The 19689-nt window shown below is 46.7% G+C and overlaps 1 protein-coding gene across 15 annotated transcripts in view; it reads right to left on the bottom strand.

The window, feature by feature from the left end:
- The window catches only part of Dcdc2c (doublecortin domain containing 2C), a 69725-nt gene that overhangs the window by 26063 nt on the left and 23973 nt on the right, over positions 1-19689 (bottom strand). For 8 of the 15 annotated variants that reach the window (XM_076559887.1, XM_076559885.1, XM_076559888.1 and 5 more), the window contains exons 6-11: positions 18789-18831; positions 17582-17705; positions 15493-15593; positions 9379-9447; positions 2127-2168; positions 1281-1310 (exon numbers count right to left, since the gene is read on the bottom strand). In XM_076559887.1, coding sequence (XP_076416002.1) covers positions 1281-1310; positions 2127-2168; positions 9379-9447; positions 15493-15593; positions 17582-17705; positions 18789-18831 — 409 coding nt within the window. The remainder of the gene's footprint in view (positions 1-1280; positions 1311-2126; positions 2169-9378; positions 9448-15492; positions 15594-17581; positions 17706-18788; positions 18832-19689) is intronic. The other 7 variants (XM_076559886.1, XM_076559889.1, XM_016008066.3 and 4 more) reach the window with 2 other exon arrangements.

The following is a 19689-nucleotide window of genomic DNA, read 5'->3' on the forward strand; positions in this document are numbered from 1 at the left end:
GGGAGGGAGGGAAGGAGAGAGGGAGGGCTAGAGGAGGAGAGGAGGGAGAGAGGGAGGGGAGGGAGTGGGAAGGAAATGGAGACAATCTTGAATAACATGCAAAACAAGCAAACAAAAACAGCCTTCTAGGCAAAGGAAAACAGTCTATGGGCAGAGGAATCTGGTACTGGACACTTGGCACCTCACTTTCCTAGTCTCTTTTTCCTCCTGCTGGTCCTGTGGCAAGCATCAATTACTCACGATTTACCACCATGTGGAAGTGTGCACTGGCTTCACCACTTGGTAGTTATGTCCCTTTTACAGAAAGAAAAAATGAAAATGCCCACATTCAATGCTGCTCTGAATCTAGAATCTTGTGGGGTGTTTTGTTTTTGACACAGGGTCACACTTCATACCTCTGGTTGCCCTGAAACTCACAATGTAGACCAAACTATCCTTGAACTCACAGAGATCCGCCTCTGCCTCCTAAGTGCTCAATCTTTTCATTACATCGTTTTTTGCTTTTTTTTTTTCTGATTAAAAGAGCAAATAGCACATGTGCCAGACAAGTGATGAATTTTCCAAAGGCTAGCTTGACATTTAAACCAGGTGTCATTTACGATGATGGGGAATCGCTGTGTACACAGTTGTCTTTCCAGCCCTGTTGGAAAGGCTGACCACTGTCCCCCAGGCAGGATGACAGATAACAGAGCTGATACCCTGATTTTTAACTTCGGGAGTTAATCACCACCAGCCTGATTTCAAGCAGAGGTAACACAAACATTCATTGTGCCGCTTAACAATGGCTTGCAGACAATCACACAAGCGCCATCTTAAACAGAGAGGTCATACTTTACAGGACCTGAAAGTCTGTGTCTCACTGACCCTCAAGCCTGCCAACATGGAAAATGGTGATAAAAGAGCAAAGTGTGCAGAGGGAAAATCGCGTCCCATGGTGCTTAGAGATGGGCTGACACAGCACACCAGGGCTACCTAGCATGGCTGTCGGTGTGTTATCATCTACAGAGACGGCAACTCACAGAGCCACCCACCCCAGCACTCAGGACATTCTTCTAGAAATCGGTCAATGCAATGAAAACAGCAGCACTGAGGAGGCTTTATGAAGATTCTGGAGTTGGGTTTTGTTATGATTAAGCAATCAAACTTGTACAGAGGAGTAAGCAGAGCCTGGGTTTTTAAGGTATGGTTCCCATAGCCACCATCCCGGTAACTGTGGACCCCACTTGTGGCTCTAGGCAGAGCCACTACCTGACCCATGATAGCTTGATTACATAACTGACCTTCACATCTCCATGCATGTCCCATGTTCTCTATGAAGCGACAAACAGCCCAAGTGAACCGAAGGGTTAAGCAGAATAAATTATACATTCTCAACCAAGAGTCATTACCAACACTCACTTAACGATCACGATAATTTAATCCTACTTAGCGTGGAGCCATTGCTGAGCTGAAGGTGGGTGGGGACACTACCTGTCTGGGGTCTCCATGCACACCCAGGGAAGGGGACACACGCCCTCATAGTGCTCGAGGGTCTCACCCCCTTATAGTGCTCGAGGGTCTCCATGCACACCCAGGGAAAGGGACACACACCCTCATAGTGCTCGAGGGCCTCACCCCCTCATAGTGCTTGAGGGTCTCCATGCACACCCAGGGAAAGGGACACACACCCTCATAGTGCTCGAGGGTCTCCATGCACACCCAGGGAAAGGGACACACACCCTCATAGTGCTCGAGGGTCTCCATGCACACCCAGGGAAGGGGACACACCCCCTCATAGTGCTCGAGGGTTTCCATGCACACCCAGGGAAGGGGACACACCCCCTCATAGTGCTCGACCGCAGTGAAAAGACCAAACTATTACCACCGCCTGGGAAACCTAAGCGTGCCTCCCCAGGGAGAGCGCATAGGGAGGGTTTGTGAGACTCAGTCTTCACAGTAGAGCATCCGCCCATCTGAGGACGTCTCTTTCCCTCTGACTTTGTTTTCTAACCCCAAGAACTGGGCCAGGATTTCTGGCAGGTAAGGAACTTGCATTCCTAGAAAGCACCTGAGAGATCTGAGGGTCCATGGAGCATCCTGTCTTCCACATGGGAAACACAAAACCACAGCTTGTTGATGATACAAACCTTTCTGTCAATATCTTCATAAAGCCTCTCCACTTCCTTTTCCTAGTATTAAAATAAAAGCATATGGTCATCAAGTATCTGCAAGAAAAGTGCCATAAATAAATCCTTAACCTCCCAGTCTCCTCTCACCTCCTCAGTTAGCTCAAATTCTTCCTCATCAAAAATTCCACAGGTTTTCATGCAAAGTCCCAAGCCCACTCCAGGCTGCTAACCCTTTGCCCTGTTCCTCCCGATTCCTCTTCCCTTTTCCCTTGGCACCATACTTTTCTGAACTTTTTTGTGTGCAGCTTGTGAGATGTTTGTTGGGCTTGAGTGTGAAACGTCCCCACAGACTTGGTTTCCAGCTGGTGGGGCTGTCTGGGGAAGCTATGGCGTCTTTTTAGATTAGGTCTTGCAGAATTGGACCCCTTGGGGAAGGTCTTGGAAGGGTATACACTCTGGGGGTTCTAGCCTCATGTCTGCTTCCTGATGCACCATGTGCTCCCCCGACCACAAACCACGCTCTGCCTTCGCTGCCATGATGGGCTGAGAGCCTCCGAAACCAGGAGCCACCAATGCCTTTCTTCCCTGTGCTGTTCCGCCAGCACAGCCACACAAAGGGAGCAGCCTCCTAGTCTGCTGCAGTCTGGTTTGGTTTTGCTTAATTCATCTCTGAGAAATCCCCACCCTTCCATACGTCCAGATCAACCCACAGTTTTCATGGTCATCTGGCCTTCCATTCCATGGCAGGATCACAAATTAGCCAACTCCCATGGGTGAGTGCCACCTTTGTCTCTATCATCTGTTAGTAATACTTGAGGGCAGGCAATCCCTAGTTATCATTTTGATAGCTGGGATGCAGATTTAATTCTAATAAAAAGCAAGATTCCCCTTCTGGAAGGCTGAACCAAGGGGCTGGAGAGACAACTCAGGGATTACAAGTTCTTGCTTTTTTTAAAGAGGACCAGAATTTGGTGCTCACAACTATCTGTAACTCCAGCTCCAGGGGATCTGATGCCTTCTTCTGAACTTCATGGGCACTGCACTCATGTGCTCAAACCCCTACACAGATATACACATACACATAGTACAGCTTTTCTGCGCCTATATTTACATAAATATGGTCAGCTACTTGCAAGGATATTCCATAATAAATCATTAATCTAAATATTAGGTACTAGTCATCTTCAACCTGAGTTTAAAAGGAAACACACAATTGCTTATTCATTCTTTCTTAATTAGGACTGAAACAGGTGTATTAGAACTTGGAAACTTGTCTTCTCAGTGAGTTTCCTACTTGTTTAATTTGCCTGTTTTTCAGTGGGCTGTCGCTGTATTCGTGACTTTAGGAGCTCTCATAAATTAAGAAAATTGGATTTTCATCGTGAATATTTTCTTCCTTGTTTTAATAAACTTCTGACTTCATTAATTTTCTTTTTCAAAGATGAAAGTCTGTTTTTTCATCTAGAAAAAAATGCTGTGTCTTTGGGGATAATCACTTCTCCTGTGTGATATAGAATGCAGGGACTAACACCCAGTCTGTGCCTCTCCGCCTTCACCTGGCCCATGCTGCTGTCTGGCGGCTCAAAGGTTTCCTGGTGTCTGCCAGGTTCTCCATCAGATTCAAGATCAGTTTCCTCTGTGTGTGGTGGTATTGTGTTCCCCAAAATATTGTGTACTCTAATAAATTTATCTGGGATCAGAGAACAGACAGCCACTAGATACAAAGGCTAGAAAATGGTGGCACTCACACCTTTAATCCTAGCATTCCAGAGATAGAAATCCCTCTGGATCTCTGTGAGTTCAAGGCCACATTGGAAACAGCCAAGCATGGTGACATGCCTTTAATCCCAGAAAGCCAGCCTTTAATCCTAGGGAGTGGTGGTACAAAGTAGAAAGATATATATAAGGCGTGAGGACCAGAAACTAGAGGCCTTTGGCTGGTTAAGCATTTGGCCTGGTTAAGCATGCAGGCTTTTGAGCAGTAATTCAGCTGAGACCCATTCCAGATGAGGACTCAGAGGCCTCCAGTCTGAGGAGACAAGACCAGCTGAGGATCCGGCGAGGTGAGATAGTTATGGCTTGTTCTGTCTCTCTGATCTACCAGCATTGACCCCAATAACTGGCCTCGGGTTTGATTTTGTTAATAAGAACTTTTAAGATTCATGCTACATCTGTGTGCCCAGGAATGGGAAGATTGCTAGAGATGACAAGCACATGAGTGAAGCCCAGGCTTCTCCTTTGAAAGCTTTAGGTCGACTAGAGCCCCTGGCTCAGGTGCACAAATAACTCGAGTCAGGGCTAGAGTGACTGAATGGCAGGAGAAGAATAGTGGCTGGAGAGCCATGGGGAAGACACGCTGGGGTCTAGAGAGCTGAAGAAAGGTGGCAGAATCAGCAGGGAGCCGTGGAGGGTATGAAGGCTGGACTGACATGAAGGGGACAGGACAGACTGCTGTACAGCACAACCTGAGCAAGAAATTATAAAGTTTGCCCTTGGGAAGAGAAATTTCATTACCTAAAATTTAAAGTTGTGTGTGTGTGTGTGTGTGTGTGTGTGTGTGTGTGTGTGTGTGTGGTTTAGTGGAGTGTGTGCATGTGCTTGTGTGGGTACATGCAGGAATGTATGCCTATACGCTCATACATGTGGATACCAAAGGCCATTGGGTCAATGTAAGATATTTTCCCTATATTTCTCTCAACCTTATTTTCTAAGGCACTAAACCTGGGGCTCATCTATTTGGCTAGGCTGACTGGCCAGTGAGCTGCAGGGATCTGCCCACCTCCATACCTCGACCCACACATGTACCACACTGGCTGAGGACACAGGTGCACAGCTCCATTTCAATGTCCATGTGAGTGGTGAAGATCTGAATTCAGGCCCTCATGTTTTCACAGCAGGCTCTTTACTCTGAACTATCCCTCCAGCCCCTGGAGTTTTTATATAGGATCTCCAACATAGGGAGATTTTTTAAATTAAAAGATTAGCAGCCCAATGTCAGGAAACCCTTGGTAGTCCCATGGGGTTTGGCATTTCCAAGCAGAAGGCACCTCTACAGCACCCTACAGAGCTGGCCTGAGGCCTCATTAGAGTGTGGTAGGAAATTCAGGTCATCTTCACAGTCTCATGTGATCTGTGCACACATCAACTCAGCCTGCCATTCAGACTTTCTTCTATAGTCTACAAAGGAAATGAATGTTTCCAAAATCTTTACATTTGGTTTTACAAAATTATCAGGGAGTTTATAAAGTGTTGCTTCTCCATAAATCATTTACAATCAGTGGAACTAAACAGATTAAGCCATGGGAGCTGGAGAACAGGGCCAGTGAGATGATTCAGCAGGCAGAGGTACCTTCCAGCAAACTCATGACCTGAGTTCCATTCCCAGTGTCTACATGGTGGAAGGAGAGAACTGACTCATACCAGTTGTCCTCAGACCTCCACATGTACACCATGGCACCCACATAACAAATAAGTAAAAAAAAATAAATAAATAAATCATGAGATTTTTTTTTAAGAGCTGGAGAATATTCCAGTCTACCCTGGGGTCCAATAGTACTCACCTAGTGTAATTAAAGTCATGTTCAATGAAGACTATTTACAATAGGTAAAAGGACAAGTACACATTTCATTCTCCATGTCACAGAAGGACATGTTTTCACATTTGCTAATGTTGGTGACATCCCACCTTGATGATGGAGACAGTATTGAGTATGGATGTTGTCAGGACTGCTGTAACTGCACATTTAGCCTATTCCAGGGTCCTGAGGAGGAAGAACTCTCACATGGAAGCACGGCTCTATTTTTTTTTAAAGATATTTATTTATGTATTTATTTATTTATTCATTTATTATGTATACAGTACGTATGACTGCAGGCCAGAAGAGGGCACCAGATCTCATTACAGATGGTTGTGAGCCACCATGTGGTTGCTGGGAATTGAACTCAGGACCTCTGGAAGAACAGCCAGTGCTCTTAACCTCTGAGCCATCTCTCCAGCCCCCTCTTTTTTATTTTTGTTTTACACATATAATGACAAGATGAACACACTTGCCCACAACTGCTGGGCAGAGGCCTCAGGAGGGTCTCATCCTAACAAGTGCATCTGAAAAGCTCTTTCAGGCTAAGGCTGTGTCAAGGCTCAGTGCTGACCCTCAGAGCTGGGGAGTCAGCTTCCAGGACAGACGGTGTGATAGATGAAACTGTCATAGGAATGGATTGTGTCTAGCATCGTGAATGTAAGTTATGCTGCTGAATTTGATGCTTAAAAACTACCAAAATAGCAAAGTTTACATATTTAACACCAAAAAAATGACAACAGAAATTCTGTGATCAAATATCAGAAATATATTTTAAGATATTGTTCCTACTAAAAACATCTCTTGCAGCTTCAAAGGTAACTAGCATTTTATTCTTGGATTATATATTTATTTAAATTTGAATAACTTGGTCATAGGTAACTCAAAGCAAATCTATAGATGCTTTTTAACTGAATACAAGATAGTCTGGAACAATGACTCTTTGCAATTAACACTTTCAAGTAAAGATCTGTGGATAAAAGAGTTTACTGTGTGACTTACTATATCACACTACAGCTTCCATGATGAGATTTTCCCCGTTTCTTCTCTTTTCTTTTTTCACTTAAATTTTATTTGGGCAGGGGGGGCTGCAGGGGCAGAGGGCAGATTCACAGGGACAGGAAATGAATGAGATTGAGGTGCATGATGTGAAAGACAAAAAGATTAAATAAAAAGAAAGTTTTAAAAAAAAGATAGTTTGTGGAGTGTTTCATACCAATATGCAAAGAGCACAGAGGACACACTTGTGAAGGGTGTGCTAGGAAACAGAGAGGGGGGGTGCAGACTTGGAAGAACTGAATGCTCTCAGACATAGCACCAGGCAGTTGATCGGTCTATGAGAAACGGACAGTGAAACCTGGCAGCAAATATCTATTCTGAGAAGAAAAACCAGCAACTGGTTTGGCTCACTTCGGGGAGTAAATACTCAGACTTCAGTGTGATTCAAATCTGGGTTGAAATCCAGAGTCCCATCCACTGATTTCAGACCAAAGTGTTGACAAGTTGTGTTTTCCATCCAGCAGTTTCCCTTTTTCTCATCATATATATGCGCTTTTTAACTGAATATAAGTGTGTGTGTGTGTGTGTGTGTGTGTGTGTGTGTGTGTGTGTGTGCGCGCGCGCGCGCGCGTATGTGTGTTACCTTGAAGAGTCGATGTGAGCTTGAGATGGGTCAGCACCAGCGTGTGGCTCACACAGGGTACTCAGAAGTACTCAGGGTGTCCCAGCATGTTCTCTCCTGCCGTGCCCCGCCCCACATCACCTTCCAAGTACTCGGCAACAGGAGAAGTGACTGCTCTCTGCCACCTTCCACCCCAAAGCTTAGGTCTTGGCCCAGCTCTCTAAAGATGAGCACTTGAGTCTGCAGACATTCCAACTATGTTGCTCACATGAAAGGGGATGTTTTGAATCACTCTATAAAATTAAATCTGCCATAGGCTAGGACCATGTCACTGATACATGAGACCCCTCCTAGGGGCCTGCACAGATTTCCACAGTGAGTCAGCATCACAGGGTGAACTTGGTGCAAAGAACCTGTGCAGAGAGCTTCCAAAACGTGTGCGCAGCCCTGCCATGAGCCCGACAGCACCATCTCCTGCCTCCATACGATCCCTGTGGGGACAAGTAGTGCTTTCCCACAAAGCTTCGGTGCTCTGGGGCACTGTGGTGGTATTCTAATTGTACTGAAATGTGATTTTGATTGTATGTTAATAAATAAAGTTGCCTGGGGGTCAGAGCTATTAGAGCCATAGCAAGAGTGTGGCGGTGGTAGCGCACGCCTTTAATCCCAGCACTTGGTAGAAGAGCTAGGTAGATCTCTGTGTGTTCAGGGATACAGCCAGCATTGGAGACATACGCCTTTAAGACCTGAGGGGCTGTACATACAGACAGTGACGAGGCAGTCATGTGTTTGGGTTTACAACCAATGAGAAGGCAGAACAAAAACTATGAAAAGACTTACACACAGGAAATAGCTCTTTTCAGGAAGCTAGGAGCTCGCAGGAGGAAGGGTAAGATTTTAGCTCTGAGCTCTGACCTCTCGGCTTTCTCTTTTACATTGGTTCTGTGTTTCTTATTTAATAAGACGGTTGGTTACATCTACAGGGCACTCTCCATTATTATTCCCATCCCAGGACAGCCTTACTCTTCGACACCCGAGACATCCACCTTCGTTCTTCATTTGAAAGCACCCCCTGTTCTACTGGACACACACAGTCACCTCTCTCACTAAACCCCCGAACCCCAGCCCTTCAGGGATCTATGCAGAGGAAGGATGGACTCTGTGAAGGTGCCATTCTCCCAGACTCCCAAGCTCCTCTGGTGTGTTTATAAAGCCTAACAAATGTCCTGTGGATCCTTCACCTTCCTTCAAAGGCCACTTGCCAAGCTGGGTAAGGAGCCAGGGACCCTGTGGCATCTCCAGCACCCCCTCATCATCCCTGGAGCCTGTGTTTATTTGCAGCTGTGGAGGGCACCATGTCGGGACGGTCAGACTTGGGCAAGATCTCACTCTCCCTCAACCTGGCCAAATGTCTGAGACCATCTACTTTGAAAAACACCTGGAGACAGAGTAATATTGAAAACAAACGGAGACATCCATTTCTTAGCGGCATGGTCATGATCGTATGTGTAAAGCATATTTTGTTTCCCCAGCGCACGCATCTTAAGGAGACTAGTCACCACCAGGAATCAAGAGACCCCGGAACACACTGCCTCCCCAGACGACGCTTCCAAAACACCTGGACAGGAAAAACAAGCGGAAAGCTACAGCCCCGTGTGCTGCACAACCTGAGCCGCCATCTACGGGCAGCTACAGAAAGCCTGACCTCCCAGCAAGGGGCCATGGACACAGCACCCCTTGGAGGGTATGGGGTGGCTGTCTCATTACAGGGAGCTGCCCCCCCCCCCGACCCCAGAGGCTGCTGCGCTTCACCACCCCGACCCACCTGTATGCTAAAAGCTGACACAATTGTTACGGAAGTGCAGTGAAGAACGATTAATTCAGGTGCAAGGGCGATTAGAATTACCCACGCGGCGTCCCAAAACACACTGTGCTTCCACTCTGCTACAAATCTGGGATCTGGGACCAGCCTGTGGTCCCGGATCTTTTACCGTCAACCATGAGTTCGACCCAGCCGATCACAGGACGGTGGCTTGAGCCCCTACCATCACAAGTAAAAATAAAATTCACTCACCACACCACTTTCCAGTTCCAGGTTGTTGTTGCCTATCTCATCAATTTCTTTAACAATTTCAGCTGGTACCTGGGGGGAGGAAATTATTGTCAAGTTGAGCCATGGTCAGTGCCAATCTCCTCTGGAAAAGCAGCGAGCGTGTGAACCAGGGTGCGATTCTAGACCAGTTCTACAGACAGAGCTGGCAGGGGGAAATGAAGTTTTTCCAAATACAGAATTGTCGGCCCTGTTTTTACAGTTAGTTCCATCAAGAAAACAGAGAGATCTTGAGAGAGTCAATATAAATTCTTTCCATGGAAACAAAAAAAAATGCTAGGAGCTGGACCTGGTCGGTAACACATCTGTAATTCCAGAGGTGTTAACGTAAGAGGTCGAGGCAGGAGGATCCTGAGTGTGAGGCTCTCCTGGGCTACAAGAGAGTTAAGGCTAGCCTACCAAGTCCCTGTCTGAAAAACAAATAACTAAGGGTCCAGGAGATGTCTCAGTGGGTAAAAGCACTTGCCGCCCAAGTCAGGAGACCTGAGTTGAGATCTGGACACTGCTGTGCATATCTGTACTCCTACTGTGAGATAGAGAGGTAGGAAACTCCCCTAGAAGTTCCTGAGTCAACTAGCCTGGGGTACAGAAGAAATACAAACAATGTGAAAGATGACAATACCCAGGGTATCCTCTGACCTCTGCACTCATGACAAGCACACACCCTCCCACATGAACACAAATATATCAATAAGTATTTGTAATTCATCGATTAATTTAAAATGCCATGGCCATGCCAGGTGCCTCTGGTTAGCAAACAGTAGTTCCTTCTTAATTCTTGGTGTACCCGTGGTGACCCCAGCCAAAGAACTATGGCCCATTCTGTAAGAATGCTCTGCAACCTAGCTGTTCTCAGCCCCTCAGAGCAGAGTACGCTCACTTGGCTTTCTTGTCCATCCCAGGCCTCAGGGCCTGCTGTGTCAGAAAGAGGGAGTGAGACCTTCTCCCCACTTAGAGAGAGCAGAGCAATTCTGTCACTGGGCCACTTGCATTTTAATGCTGCATCTGCTGAGACAGGCTGTTGGGGCTGTAGTAAGCCACATGCGTGCACCACATGTCCTCAGAGGCTAGCCAGAACGCTGCTCACACAGGACACCCACTGGGGGAAGGTCCCCTCCCTCCACTGTCCCGATCCCAAAGGAAAAATAGCAACCTGGATGCTGAGTCAAGGCCACCCCCACCGGCAGGGGAAGGCAGGGCACACAGCACACCTGAGCTAAAATGGTAAAGAACTAACAATAGGTAAAGATCTACCCAGAGAAAAGAGTTCTGAGGACCCAGCAGCTGCTGCCAGCTGGCCTGGACCATGCTAGAGCAGATCTGCATGGCTGTACAGACATGTGGGTTTGTATCCAATGCCCTGAACTCCTTATGGTGGTGTGCATGTTACATTCCTACAATCTCATGGGAAAGTAATCCTAATGCTATGTGTAGGACTATTCAAACTACATTTAAAAAAAAAAGAAAAGCTTTTCAAAACATTTCCAAAAGTAGCTGATGTGACGACCATTACTATGTCACCCATTGATCCAATAAACACGGAGAAAACACCTGCCACTTTGAATCACACTCTGTCAGAGATGCCAGAGATCTTGAGCACAAACAAATGCATCCTCAAGAAGCTGGAGTCATCTGGAGATGATGAACACTCATTAAACTGTCAGGGCTTGAATACAGAGATGTAACTGTGAGGCCTGTGACAGAGAGACACAGGACAGAGAGGAAACAAAGTGGTGTTGAACATAGATGGCAGCCCAGTGAAAGACTGCCTCCGGGGATGTCTAATCATCAAAAAGGGCCAGCAGCCAGGAAGGCACTGCAGAACTTGCTACAGGTGAAGCACCGCACTCAGACAGCACTCTCAGAGCAGAGAGCAGGAGGGATGCAGAGATGAGGCTGTGAGGTGCTGCCACAGTGAAGTGGTGGCCTCAGCGAGAGGCACGCAATCGGGAAACACTGGCACGATCTGGATACAGAACAGTTGGAAGGTTAGTCTTGGGAACGCCTCTTAGCTCTGGCTGAATGGGGGCATCTCACATACCCCAAGACAGGCAGGGGCCAATGTCTGGGGACATGGGAATAGAGACTCTGTTATGGTCTCAGCCTTAGAACAGCTGACGGCAGACACAAGGCCAGCAGTAATCTGTGAGAGGACGGCCTGACTCCCAAGATGTGGGACTCGGATTTTTCATATCATGTCGGGGGCAAGGTAGATACAGAATGAGAAAAGGAGCCTCAACCTGGACCCTTCACTGAACCCTAGAAAGAAGTTACCACAGACAAAAGGAGAATGGGGCGCTGGTTTGGCAAGATGCTTGCTAGAAAAAGAGTATTGTGAGGGAAAAGAGGTGCTGGAGATATCAGAGATGAAGGTCACCGTGTGGAGAGCTGCTAAGCATACGGAGTGTGGGAGTGAGTCCATGAGTAGTAGCCGTCAGCAGAAGCCAGATGAAGTGATGGGGAAAAGAAAAGAAGGCAAGAGGAGCCACTGCCAGGAAAAGCCAGCTGTGCACCTGCTGGAGAGGTAGCTGTTGCCCCTGGAGTGAGGCCAAAGCAGGGTCCATGCTCATCTGTAACAGGCGGGTTTGACACTTCAGAGAGGTGGGACCCCAAGGGCAGAAGTGGATATGGGGGTGGAGAATAAGGCACCTTATGGATCTGGAGCACCAGGTTCCTGGGAGGCTCTTAGGGGTCTGTGCCCCTCTTTAAAACCTGGGGAAGACTCTGCAAGAGGACAGACACCTTCTCTGATATGGAAAAGTGTGCTGAGTGCAGATAAACGCTCATGAACTGACGTGATGGCTTCCTATCTCAGAGCCACTTTCTAACCTTGTTCTTTGTTTAAAAGCTAAACTACAATTATTTTTCAAGTGTCAGTCATAACTTTCAGGGGAGCCAGGAGTGAACCCTAACTGACCATCGGGGCTCGGGTGCCTCTGCCTGGCTATGAGGAGGACTTGATACAGGTCTTTTAAGGGTCCCTCAGAAAACATCTCACTACGGAAATGAGGTAGCCTCTGTTTTCCTCAACAGCAGTCTTGCCTCAGTACACCCCACAGAACTGAGGCAACCTGCTGAACCAGCAAGCCTGAGACTAAAGTCAGTGTGCTAAGGAGGGCGGAAGGGGTAATGAGAGAACAGGAATATTCATCACACCTGATGAGCTGAACCTGCTGCCTCTAGAACTTCCGTCTCATCATGCAGGCCTCCGCAGAGTGTTAAAACACTCTGTGTTTTAACTGTTCGTTAAAGCATATACCCACAGGGCCTTTCTTAGCTTCCTCTGAGCCCGCTCTACACACCTAGAAACCCCAAAGCCCTAAGGCTCCATTTTTACATGTCATCTAATTAGGCAATCCCCAGAGAACATGAGCCTGTGCCAACCTCCTGATGAGACCCATCATCTCAGCCTTCCTTGGTCAGTGACCTGTTCTTGACCGTCTGGGGGTGGCGGGGCAGGGGGGTGGATGTGATAAGCGCAGGAGGTGCAGTCAGGATGTGTTGTGTTGGTGTCTAAGCAAAGACTCACTTTTTGCCATGACTCTTTGAACTCCAGGGACATCAGTGCCCATCCCCCACCACCTCTCTGATGGACAGTCACCCTCACAAGAGTACTGGGAGGTGATGAGTGTCCCTGCACGAGCTGCTATTGTGTTGGACCAGTTTCACCGTCTTCTCCCTCTTACCCTCACCTTCCATCATGACAAAGCAGGAAGTCTCTCACTAATGTCTCTCAGTGCTGGACTTTCAACCTCCGGAAATAGGAGCTAACATGCCTCCACTCCTCACAAATGGCCTGGGCTCAGGTGTGCACATATCAAGATATCAGGTTCAGTCCTTCATGCTTTCCGTCAGTCCATCCTTCCCAGGCCTCACTGGGGGAGTTCCTCATCTGGGAATGGTACAGATCCCTGTCTTTTGAAATAGAACTTGCTATGTGCAGATTAAATTCAAAACCACTTCTCCAAAAAAGGACTCAAAGGGCCATGTCCTGGGCTAACCAGAGCCTGCAACTGCAGAAACCTGTCTACCCTTAAACATATTTACACGAACAAATACAACTGCATCCATGGAAGACGCCATTATCCATCACTTGACATCTGTGCTAGGTAGTTTTGTGTCAACTTGACACAAGTTATCTGAAAGGAGGGAACCTCAATTGAGAAAATGCCTCCATAAGATCCAGCAGTAAGGTATTTTCTTAATGAGTGATTGATGACTGAGAGTCCAGCCCATTGTGGGTGGGGCCATCCCCAGGCTGGTGGTCCTGGGTTCTATAAGAAAGCAGGCTGAGCAAGCCATGGTTCACAAGCCAGTAAGCAGCACCCCTCCATGGCCTCTGCATGAGCTCCTCCCCTGTGTGAGTTCCTACCCTGTTTAGATTCCTATCCTGTCTTCCTTTGACTAAAATGCAGAAATGTAAGCCAAATAAACCCTTTCCTCTACAACTTGCTTTTGGTCATGGTGTTTCACTGCAGCAATAGAAACCCTAAGACAGCATCTTTAAATGAGACAAAATGTCAATAATGGTATTTAAATATGATTGCCAAAGCACTCATCTCCTGATGGCAGATAAGGTGTGACTGCCACTTTATGGTCCATCATTACGCTTCCCAACCAAGACCGTTTGGTTAAATTGTCTCTGTTGCCTATTTAGCCACAACTGTGAGAGAAATAACTAATACAGAAAATTAGTGCCAAGGAACCAGGCTGTTGCTGTGGTAAACCTTACCACATGGTTCAGAGGCCTCTGCAACTGATTTTTTGGGGGAAGAAGCCACAGGCTAGAGGAGCCCTAGAATGCTGTAAGCAGAGCTTAATAGGACATTCTGACAGGAGTTTGGAAAACCAGAGCACCAGAGCTCATACAATGGAAGCCTTGCTGATGAGGTTTCAGACTAGAACAAAGACCATGCGGGCAGTGGTTCTCAACCCTCTTAATACTGTGACCCTTTAATACAGTTCCTCACGCTGTGGTGACCCCCAACTTTTTTGTTGTTGTTTGGTTTTTTGGTTTTTTCAAGACAGGGTTTCTCTGTGCTGTTTTGGTGCCTGTCCTAGATCTCGCTCTGTAGACCAGGCTGGCCTCGAACTCACAAAGATCCACCTGGCTCTGCCTCCCAAGTGCTGGGATTAAAGGCATGCGCCACCACTGCCTGGCAACCCCCAACTTTGTTTTGTTGCTACTCCATAACTGAAATTTTGCTACTGTTATGAATCATGATGTAAATATCTGATATGCAGAATATGTGATATGCAACCCCTGTGAAAGGGTCATTCAGTCCTCAAAGGAGTCAGGAACCATAGGCTGGAAACCACTGTCCAGCAGACAACGGGACTACAAGCTGTTCCGGTTACAAAACCTGGCTGCTTTCTGGCTGTGTGTCAAAATTTAAGTGTGGCTGAAGTCAAAAGTGATGGACTAAGTTATTTGGCGATTTCAAATCAGAAGAACATGCAGGCAGTGGCATGGTTACTGCCCACTGCTCTTAGCACTATAGTAAAAGGGAGCAGGAGATATGAGAATGCACAGCTTAGAGGGGCGGGAAGTAGAGGGGGTAGGAAACAGTAACAGTGATACCACACCTAGGGCACTACATCAGGTATCCAATGTGCATGGAGTCACCTCCATCTGTGGGGAAGCATATGGAGGATCCCCCACACTGCTTTTATTCCACATTCCATTGACTCACAAATGAAGCTGAAAGGTAGTATGCACGCCAGGAGCCCTGATAGGCACTGGAGTGTCAATCCTGAGCAAAGCAGACTATTCCCCCACACACACACACTCTGTGGCCTTCACAGCTTAGACAAGGGCAGAGATGGTAACCAAACAGTGGCATACTGTTGCCACACAGGTGACAGTTGTCCAAATGGCCCCTTCAACAGAAGTGCTGGAGGAAGAACAGGTAAGGACATGTCTGGCATGGGGACTCATAAGGATTGGTAAGTAGTTAACTGGTAGAGCATAGAACCTTCTAGAGGCCAGGGAGAACTTGAGGGTGAGGCTGTGGAAGGGGGTAGGAGAAGTAGGAGCTGACACAGCTGAGTGAAGATGGTCCCAGCCCTGCGACCCACCTGGTCAACCGGCATCTCCACCTTCACCTCTGGGTCCTCCTTGACTTCCAGTGCTTCTTGGGCCTCCTTAGCGGGAGTCTGTGCTTTATACACGTCACCTTCTAGGGGAAAATAACAGACAATTGTTGTGGAATATTATTCTAAGATGTGTTACATCTGTTTATGCTGTGGAACATTTGTTTAATGGTGCAAAGATATGTTGCATTCTTTTATGTTGCATTTGTTTAACTCTGTGAAGCTGTATTACTGTGCCTGCCTAAAACACCCGATTGGTCTAATAAAGAGCTGAATGGCCAATAGCAAGGCAGGAGAAAGGCTAGATGGGGCTGGCAGGCAAAGAGAATAAATAGGAGAAACCTGACAAGATCAAGGAGCAAGAAGAGGAGGAGGACATCAGGGGGCTGCCACCCAGCACACAGCCAGACACAGAATAAGGAGGAAAGAAAGGTATACAGAAAGAGAGAAAGATAAAAGCCCAGAGGCAAAAGATAGATGGGAGAACTTAAGTTAAGAAACACTGGCTAGAAATAAGCCAAGGTGAGGCTGGGCACTTATAAGAAAGAATAAAGCTCCCTGTGTGTTCATATGGGAGCTGGATGGCAGGCCCCCAAAAGAGCCAAAAAAAGAAAAAGAAAACTACAATCTTTTCAAACCAGCAGAAAAACTGATCCGCAATTTACATTTTCTGAAACAAATCCAAGTTTCCACTCAGCAGCTCCCAAGCTTTCTACACCACCAGAGAAACGCCCAGACGGGGTCCCTGTACATCTGCATGTCCGTCTCTCCCCCTTTGTTCTTGCTATATAGAGGGCTCAGCTCAGTGCACCCCAATTTCTGCAGTGTCTGTCTAGTTTCTATCTCTACAAAGGTCCTGGACCCTTGAAATCTTGAGCATCTCTAGGTCAAGAGACTTTCTATACTGCCCAGATGTTGCAAAGCCACAAAGCAGTGTGGGAGGAACTTCTCACACCTGCTTCCTGTCTGTATAACTGTGGGAGGGGCTTTTCACACCTGCTTCCTGTCTGTATAACAGTGTGGGAGGGGCTTCTCACACCTGCTTCCTGTCTGTGTAATGGTGTGGGAGGGGCTTCTCACACCTGCTTCCTGTCTGTTAACAGTGTGGGAGGAGCTTCTCACACCTGCTTCCTATCTGTATAACAGTGTGGGAGGGGCTTCTCACATCTGCTTCCTGTCTGTGTAATGGTGTGGGAGGGGCTTCTCACACCTGCTTCCTGTCTGTTAACAGTGTGGGAGGGGCTTCTCACACCTGCTTCCTGTCTGTATAACTGTGGGAGGGGCTTCTCACACCTGCTTCCTGTCTGTATAACAGTGTGGGAGGGGCTTCTCCCACCTGCTTCCTATCAGCACCATAACCAGACATTGCACCAAGTCCTTCCCCAGGTCTGTCAGACTGGAAAGCGAGACACACCTCAGGAAGAGCATCATCAGACTGAAGCACGCAGCAGGGCAGGCCAGAGAGGACAGTACAGCAGTGAGGATGAGAAGAGGTATGACAGAGCTATTTTCATTATTTCATTTTATGGTCATGTCTGGATCTCTCTTCTAAAGGTACACGGGACAAGCTAGATGGCTTCTATGTTCAAGGTTCCCTCAAAAGTCGGGTTCATCTGATATTGGTCTTACAGCAAGGATATCATAGTCCTCACATGCATGTGAACGTGGAATTTATTTTAAATGCGACATTTTTAAGGCTTCCCTTTGCCCTCAGCTTAGGAAGGTTACTGCTCTTGTCAGCAGCCTTCTACTGCCCCACAAGCTGAACACTTGACATTCAAGTAGTTCTAAGAGAAGACCTTGCAGAATAAGCTTTGTCTGAAACACACACCATACATACACACACTACACACACATGCACCACATACATATACTCTATGATACACATAAGCCTCACATGCCATGCATATACACACTATACATATACATACACCACATACCACCTACATATACACACCATATACACACACATACCACACACATCAAACCTATATACACTACACACCATACATTCCACACATGCACACAGAGAGAGCGCTTTTCATAGCCTGCAGAAGATGAACTGCCCCATTACCTGCACCACTTTGAACTAAAGGTCCCAGGGGTGTCTTCTTTTTCTCTTTGGCATAATAAACAGAATCCTGGATTTTAGGTAGCACACTGTCACTTTTGAGAGGCTCTTTTCTTTTGAACTCCACCTAGTAGGCAGATTAAGAACAGAAGGCATCAGGAGTACAGGCCACCTTGAGTCCTTGGTCCTTGGGATGGACAAGGGCAGGAAACCCAGGAACCAAGGAAGCCTTAAAAGGTCTCATTGCTCTTATCCCCTTCTGAAGGAGGTGAAGGGGAGATCCTGTGCTTCCTTCCCAGACCCACTGCTGGGGAGATCATTTGGCTTTCCAGCCTAGGGTGGGATTGGGTTCTGCACCAGGGATGGCACAAAGGGACTTCTCATCCTTTGGGACATGCTTTGAAGGCTACCAAAAACTGCTGCTCAGGAGCACCCCAAATCTCAAAAATCCAACCGTGCCACAGCACAGATATGTAAGGGGATCCAGGATTTATTTTTTGCAATCTTTATACAATCTGTAGACAATAACAACAAAGTACACAGTCATCATAAAACCTAAGGTTCTTAATGTCCCCCAACCCTACACCATTAACTATCTTAATGCTGCAAATAATCTTTCTTTTTTTTTTTTTTTTACATCTTAATTCAAATATTTGGAAGCAAATTCAGCCAAATATATAAATGTTCACTTCACACAAGGGACCAAGTAAAACGTCCCTGCTGGTTTTAAAGAGTATTGCATAAGCCAGAGTTGGGTCGTAAATGCAGAAAGCAAGACCTCAGTAGAACTGGTGTCGGTAGCAGCATTTTGGCACACTGTGGTGTGCCCCGTTAAATGCTGACAATATATGAGTCCAAAGCTCTATACTGTACTTGTGAAATGCTCCCTGAATGCCCGAGAGCCTCAGCTTTGTACTATAAATACATTTTAAAAGACAGATTTCAAACTTAAAGGATGATCCACAGCATGCTGAGCTGAGTGCCTGGGGTCTTAGTGCAGACTGCCATGCTGTGCCACAGACATCTCTATGTGCCTCTCTGTTCTATGCTCTGAGCTCCAAAGAAGACTCTATCCTCTTCCTCCTCCTCCCTCTCTCATGGGCAGGTCTGGCTCCTCCAGTAACCTTAAAGCTATTTGCCACCCAGGGCCTTCAGAAGACCAAGAGACACCAGAATCAATAACAGCGGTCACTCATTTTTCAAAACTTACTTTTTTCTTTGTTTGTATGTAGTTATCATTGCCTCCAAACCTCCTGAAAGGCAAAGACAGGCAGTTAGTACATTCAAGCTCAACCTAGACTCGCCTTATCTTTATAAATTGCAGAAGCATCCTTGACCTAGAAAGGGGACCTGCTCCCTAAAGAAGACCCAGCTGATGACAGTAGCTATCTCCTAGCTCAGGAGACAAGGCCAGGAGATCTTTGAGAGTCAGTGGCCCCTTGTTGATTAGAGAGATGCCTGGCCCAGGGTGGCATAGTAACAGGGTTTGGAATGCTAGAAGCAACCGGACATTTTAGCAGTTTTGCTGTTTTCCAGAGCATGGATTATTCATATACCTCTCACTTGTTCATATAGCTATCACCATTACCCAGTAAAGCAAGAACCTGCTGGCTTCACTACAAGGAACCAAAACACTCCACACCTCAGGACTGATCAGTGGCAGAACTGAAATTGAAACCTGCCTGTCCCCCACCCACCAGACACAGAATTCTGGTCTGACTGGCTATTTTGCATGCTTCCATATCCCTTCCTAACTCATGGGCACTGGGGCCTGCACCAGCAACTGATGCACACACTGGACATGTCCCTCCAACACCATTCTCAGAGGGACACTGCCCTGGACTGTCTGTATCCACAGTGTAGATTCAGAACTCTCAACGATTGTGCATCACTCCATGCCTGATTTTAGAAATGTAAGGTTCAAATATATGTGTGTGTATGCATATATAAGCATATATATTTAGAGAGAGAATGTATAGATAAATGATTATTAGGCAGATGATTGATAGATGGATGATAGACAGAAGATAGAGGATATAGAGATAGATAGATAGATAGATAGATAGATAGATAGATAGATAGATAGATAGATGATAGATAGATAGATAGAT

The sequence above is a fragment of the Peromyscus maniculatus genome, chromosome 22 (genome assembly GCF_049852395.1).
Source record: "Peromyscus maniculatus bairdii isolate BWxNUB_F1_BW_parent chromosome 22, HU_Pman_BW_mat_3.1, whole genome shotgun sequence".
In the NCBI taxonomy this organism is placed as follows: domain Eukaryota; kingdom Metazoa; phylum Chordata; class Mammalia; order Rodentia; family Cricetidae; genus Peromyscus; species Peromyscus maniculatus.